General features: G+C 31.4%; 1 protein-coding gene across 1 annotated transcript in view; it reads right to left on the bottom strand.

The window, feature by feature from the left end:
• The window catches only part of LOC125845550 (E3 ubiquitin-protein ligase RSL1), a 4,490-nt gene extending 1,703 nt beyond the window's left edge, over nt 1–2,787 (bottom strand). The window contains exons 1-2 of the mRNA XM_049525088.1: nt 2,058–2,787; nt 276–1,045 (exon numbers count right to left, since the gene is read on the bottom strand). Coding sequence (XP_049381045.1) covers nt 276–1,045; nt 2,058–2,765 — 1,478 coding nt within the window. The 5' untranslated portion in view covers nt 2,766–2,787. The remainder of the gene's footprint in view (nt 1–275; nt 1,046–2,057) is intronic.
• Between the last annotated feature and the right edge of the window lie 4,025 nt (nt 2,788–6,812).

Here is a 6,812-nt window from a genome sequence, read left to right as displayed (position 1 = left end):
GGGGGGGGCGTGCACGATGCAAGGGCAGAGACAATAGCGTTCACTTGATCCAGTCTAACTTTCATGGAGATTATAGCAAATAGTTATATATCTAGTATGACAGTAAGGTCATATCAAAGCAAAGAATAGTTTAGACAGCATAGATATATTTACAGGACATACTAATTGCATCAAGGAAAAAGACACTTATTTGACTAACGTGATTCCAAAATTTGTGAGTCAACTTATTTCATGTTTGAGTCAAACAAATGGAACTTGAACACCCTTGTCTTTACCTGCAAGTTATGTGGTAGCACCCTGCTGCAAGTTCAATCATGTGGTTGCACTTTACACATTGGCGCCACAAATTCGTTTCTGCCAGGGTTTTCAACTTAAGATCTTCCGGAGGATTAGGATTTCTCTTTCTGTACTCATCGCATGCAATATTGTAGTGCCAAGGAACTTTGCAATTGACACAAAACAGGCCATTGCATTTTGTACATTTACTGATTCCAAGTCTTTCAGCTCCCAAAAAGGAACCTTTAGTATATTCTAAAACTTCAGATTTTGACATTAGTGCCGAGCACTTTGGGTAAGGGCAGTAAACTTTTTCAGTTACAGGGATAGAAGCTTCCTTGATACGTTGCTTCATAATATCAATTAACTTTGGTGTCAAAATGTTACTGCAGCTATCCAGTTTCAAATCTGAATTGCACTCTGCATGAGGACACTTAGGCACTATACCATGAAGCAGCTTCACTTCAACATGTTGTTTCATACAGGAGACACAATAACGGTGTCTACAATCATCAACCGAGAAAATCTGACCAAAATTAGTCTCTTCAAAACAAATAGCACAAGTTTCGTACATATTCCTTGAAGCAGCTGTCTCTGCGACTTTCTCAACCTGAGAAGTCATTGCCTCTCTTGCAAATTTAAATGCAAACTTAATTTCATTTCGAGGCACAAGAGACGGCTGGCAAAATGAAAACTTTAGTCGAAGCAAAGCCACTTGATTTAGTAGAGCAGCAACCTTCCGCTGTTTGGCTGACCATCTGCCTGTAACCTACAGTTGCCCAAACACATAACTTCAGCAAATTAAGCATTTTGGAAAGCTTGAGTGATATTCAGCTGTTCAATATATGAAGGCAAAACCAAACAAAACAGTAGTAAATGTTCAATATTTGTGCTAATACTTACCGTACCATGTCTACATTCCCTTTTTCCTTTATTGTAGATAGACAAAAAAATTCAACTGACAAAGACAACTAAATAATTTGAGCAATAAACTCTTCCTTTATCCGGATAGGACAGCTAAAAAGAAATGACTGCTGAAGGAAACCTTTGACTAGTGGAAATCATAGCTCCTTAGATGTATCATCTATGTAGGCTTACACATGTGAGCTCATTCTGCTCACAATACCAGGAAGATAATGAAGTGACCCTGTACTATGTTAAGTCAGATAAACCTTCAACTCTTATTTATAAACAAAAAAAAAAAAAAAAACTTTAGCTCTTCAACTCCAGAAAATAAAAAATGTACTTGTATTAATTTACATTATGATCAAAAACCAACATTGTATCATGGATGTATCCTGATATGTTTTTGTTAATAGAAGAACAGTGTGCCAGCAGATAGCTAGGAATGAGCTCTAGTGACTAATCTTCTAGAGTCCCAGAAGTCAAAACAGAATTGCTGAAAACCCGATATATCTTACCGCTCCTAATCACTTGGACACTATGGTATGAAGCTTCCTGCTGTCCGAATTTATCTGACACTCTCTTTGATGTTCTATACTATTTGACATCATTTATATACAACTTCCAATCAATGTGGATGAACAATCGTAAAATTGGTAAAGTCTCCCTTTATCTTTTCATAAACCAAAAAAGAAACAAAAGATCCCAGCAAAGCTAAAAAAATGTTAGGTGATAAGCTATACGGGTATCATTAAAGTCCTTATAACAATCCTTGAAACATAAATCCTGTATAACTAGCCTATGCACCAAACAACCTATGAAATACCAATATTAAAACACCATATAAAATTAATTGATTAAGAAATAGCTGGACTTACAAACTGGAATATAGGAAAGTAATCACAATAGAAAACGACCCTTCTCAAATCCAAGGCGATTGCAGCATTCAAACCTTCAATAAGGGCCTTAAACTCAATGCACTGGCGATTCATTGCATTTCCAAAAAACGGCTTCCTCATTTCGAACAATAATTCATCTCTGGAATCACAAATGGCAACTCCAATCCCACCAATAAACACATTTGGAGGAGAATTCTCCACTAAACCCTTGAAATAAACCCTAAAAAGCTCTTTATCCTCACTTTTGGATGTTCCTTCTCCAAAAGGAAGCTCAAAATTGTCTCCATTATCCTGCCACTCATCCTCCGGCATACGAAGAATCTCTTGAGCAACACGATGATCATGAATTCGACGCTGAAGGTCATCACGCATAATCCTGAATTCCAATTCGCTAAGCCTGCGATCATCGATTTCTCGTTCAAGTTGCAAGATTTCCGAAAATTGCACGTCGGCGAACTTCGAAATTCCGTCGTTCGCTGAAGAGGAATTCGGTTGGGGTTGAAGTAGGGTGGGGGTAGGTGGTGCAGCGGTGGAAGTGGAGGGTTGCATAGAGAGGGAGACGTCGATAGCTTCTTGGAGTTGAAGTTGATAAGCGAAATCAAAGTCGAGGTCGACGTCACGCGCCGCCATGAGTTCCCGGCGTTGCTCGGCGGCGAGAGTTTTCAGGTCTTCAGAGTCCATGTCCATTTTGTTCTAAGTAGAAACAGAATTGTACAAAAGAAGTAATTTACTTTCCCGCTAATTAGAATAACATTTGCACCCCTCAACTTGACAGCTTTCTTACAGTTACATACCATAAGTTTGTAAAAATGCTACAACCTCTCTAAAATTGCTTGAAAATGTAAGCCGCATATTTGTCTACATGCCATAGAGAGTGTATCAACTTACTTAAAGACGCAATTAAAATGATGAAATTTCCGCACATGTTGTTTTTTTATTGAACATGATATAACAAAACAATTAAAAAAAAAAATCAATAAGAAAGTATTCTTATCACTAATGATTATTTCTATTTTATTGTGTTTAAGATAAAGAGAATTTTTATGAGTCCTACTTTGACTTAAGCATATTGTTTTCTTTTTTTTTCTCTGATCTCCTCGATCTTCTTCCAAGAGTGGTAACATATAATTCTTTCGCTATTTTATACAACCTTTTATCATCTATGTGTGTATTGTCATAGGCTCATAGTCACCTATTATCACCTATAACATTGAATAACTATCGATTTTATTCACCGTTTATATATATCTTTAACGATTTTTAAAGCTTTAAAATTTTCTCTAACTTTTTATGATTTGATATTTGTTAGGTTTACTTATATAAAAATAAAAATCTACCTAATTATTTGATACATTTATAAATACTAGTTTTGACGCAGTGCGTTGCACGTGAAAATCAAACCATGTACCACACTATTTTTAAAAATAATATGAATATTGCTAAATAAAAAAAAAGACATTCTTAAAATCTCTTAGTTACACCTCTTAAATAAACTTTCTACTCCCTTCCCCATAGTGCATTACGTTGTTATTATTGTTTTGTAGGTGTTCTTACTTTTAATATAATATAATATAAATAAATATTGACATCAAATATAGAAGATATACTAAATTGGATGTTTTATCTAGAGTATTAGATTTATTTAACATTCATGTTATGGAGTGTTCTAATTTCACCGAACTTTAAGATTGTCAACGTTTGTAAATCAAATATGAGGTTTTAAGAAGAGAAGAATAGAAAACATAAAAAACCATAGTTTTAAAATGTGAGGAAACCCCACCATTTATAGTTAAAAATGTGTAGTATTAGTATGTTCATATTGTTTCTTATCATAAAAATATAGAAGATATACTAAATTGTGTGTTTTAAGAAGAATGATAATAATAATATATTTTTTTAAAACGTAGTTTAAAATTTTTATGAAGACCCTCTTTTTACAGCCAACAAAGGGTATTGTATGAAAAACTGCTCGTGGTGCCTTATCAAAAAGAAGTCACAACCCTTCAGAAAGGTCAAAACTCATCGGAAAAGTCACAACTCTTCGTAAAAGTCGCAACCATTCGAAAAAGTCACAACTCTTCGGAAAAGTCGCAACCCTATAGAAAAGTCACAACCCTTCAAAAAGGTCACAATTCATCAGAAAAGTTATCACTCTTCGAAAATGTCAAAATTCTTTCAATGTGAAAAGTTGTCTATCTTTAATATAATATAATATAATACACATAAATAAATATAATACAATATAAAATATAGAAAATATACTTCATTTGGTGTTTTAAGTTGGGGGTATTATAATAATTTAACATTTAAGTTATTAATTCATTCTTTTAAGGTAGTATAGATTATAGATAAAAAAAAAAAGAGATAGATATAAATTGGTCTAATTTTAGTTTGATATTAAATTTTTAAAAATAAAGAAGACTTTTAATTTAAGGATCATATGTAGAATATATAAAAATGTCTTTTAACTTTGTAATCTTAAAGATGCGTCCTCACCCCCAAGGAAAAAATTCTATATAAAACTGAATAAAAATAAAAGTACAACAAATAAATTGAAAATGAAAGAGTACTTATTAAATGTAGTTTGGCTTATTCAAACAAGTTATTGATCAAATACTTTTTCTTCAACAGTTCGAGACTTTTCAAATTTTGAACACCAAGTTGTAGTTTGCGCAACGGAAAATTATTGAACTTCTCGTCAAGGAAGAGTTGCTGTAAAAGTATATTTTATGGCTATGAAAATGAGTGTGTATATTAATTATCACGCTACTCTTCTCGTTTGAAGTTGAGTTATTTCATTCTCCTTTTTTCATCAATTTTTATTGATCTATCTAATTTACCCACAAAAAAATAAATTGTAATTGCATAATCCAACAACTCTCACAATCTTCCTTTTTGTTTAGTAGAAGAATAGAAAACTTACAAAATTCATAGTTTAAAAGTGTAAGAAACCCCCTCTATTTATAGACAACAAATGATAGTATGAAAATGTGTTTATCACGTTTTTTCAGATAAGTCACAATCCTTCAGAAAAATCACAACTTTTTGGAAAGGTCATAACTCATCGAAAAAGTCACAACTCTATAAAAAAAAGACACAACCTTTCGGAAAAGTCACTACCCATCAATGTGAAAAGGTGTCTGCATTTAATATAATATAGTGTATATAAATATAATATAAAATATAGAATATATAATGAGTTGGGTGTCTTAAGTTGGGGGTATTATAGTAATTTAACATTAAAGTTAGGGAGTTCATGCTTTTAAGGTAGTATAGATAGATATAGATATAGATAGATAGATAGATAAATCCATATAAAGATTTACTCCCTTTGTCCCAATTTATATGACTTACTTTCCTTTTTAGTCAGTCCCAAAAAGAATGACACATTTCTATTTTAAGTAACAATTTGCCTATAAAATGTCTTTTTTACCCTTGATGAAATGATTTACAACCACACAAATTTCTATCATTCATTTTGGACCACAAGTTTTAAAAGTCTTTCCATTTTTCTTAAAGTTTGTGCCAAATCAAAGTACATCATATAAAATGGGACGGAGGGAGTACATTTTTATTTGAAAATAACAATAATAATAATTGATCCAATACGATTACAAAGATTTAAAAAATATTAGCATCCCTCGTTATCGCTATGTAACGGAATTTGTAGATTGTAAAAACTTTTTTGAAGAATCAAGTGCAATTTTTGACAAATTTATAGCAATTTGTTTTTATGACTTTATGTAATGTATAAGATGGTAAAAATAAACAATGAAATAGATTGTATATTGAATGCAACTTTTATATAACATAAATTAGAAGTATTATTATTCAACTATACATAATTTACTATAAATGATTACTAATTAAGTAGTTCATAAAAATGACTATAAGTTAGATAAGTAGTATGTATATCAAATACTTATGCGTTTCAACCTCTAAACTTCGAGCTCCCAGATGAATTAATAAATTTAAAATCACTATTCATATTTTCAGGTTTTTGATTAAAAAATTATGTGAATTTATGTATTATTACTTTAAAAATAATTTAGTTTTTGCTGACATGGAGGTAAAATTTGAATGAAACCATTAGCCATTATTTCTTCCAAGTATATAAAAAAAATTATTGAGCATTCCGTACATAAAAATTTGGATAAAACCAATGTTAAAAAAAAGGCAAATTACAGAAATCACATATTTTTAAGGCAAAATTACAATTTATCCCTTAAAAGTTTATAATTACAGAAACCCCTCAAACGGATACAATAATATAAGCGCTGATACATTAATCTGATGCGCGGGATACATTAATCGTTAAGTAAGATATATTACATTTGATGTACATTTTATACATGATACACTAATCTGATGCGCGAGATACAATAATATAAGCGCTGATACATTAATCTGATGCGCGAGATACACTAATCTAATGCGCGAAAATGAGGGATTTTGGAAATTTGTAAAACTTATAGGAGATAATGGCAATAAGTAAACTAAAAGGTGAAATTTCTGTAATTTTTCCTAAGAAATAGATAAAAATTTGGGAAAAGACTAAAAATACACCAATATTGTAAATGTAAGGGACTATTAGTGTTCCATGCTAAAATTTTAAGGATTACTTTACATCTTAACCCAAAAATAATGTACTATTTTGAGCTATTTCTCAATATACATGCATCACTTTTTTAATATAAATTAAGTACTACTCTATTGATTGCAAAATTGTTGATG

The sequence above is a fragment of the Solanum stenotomum genome, chromosome 11 (assembly GCF_019186545.1).
Source record: "Solanum stenotomum isolate F172 chromosome 11, ASM1918654v1, whole genome shotgun sequence".
In the NCBI taxonomy this organism is placed as follows: Eukaryota; Viridiplantae; Streptophyta; class Magnoliopsida; order Solanales; family Solanaceae; genus Solanum; species Solanum stenotomum.
This window is presented reverse-complemented; position numbering and strand designations above follow the sequence as displayed.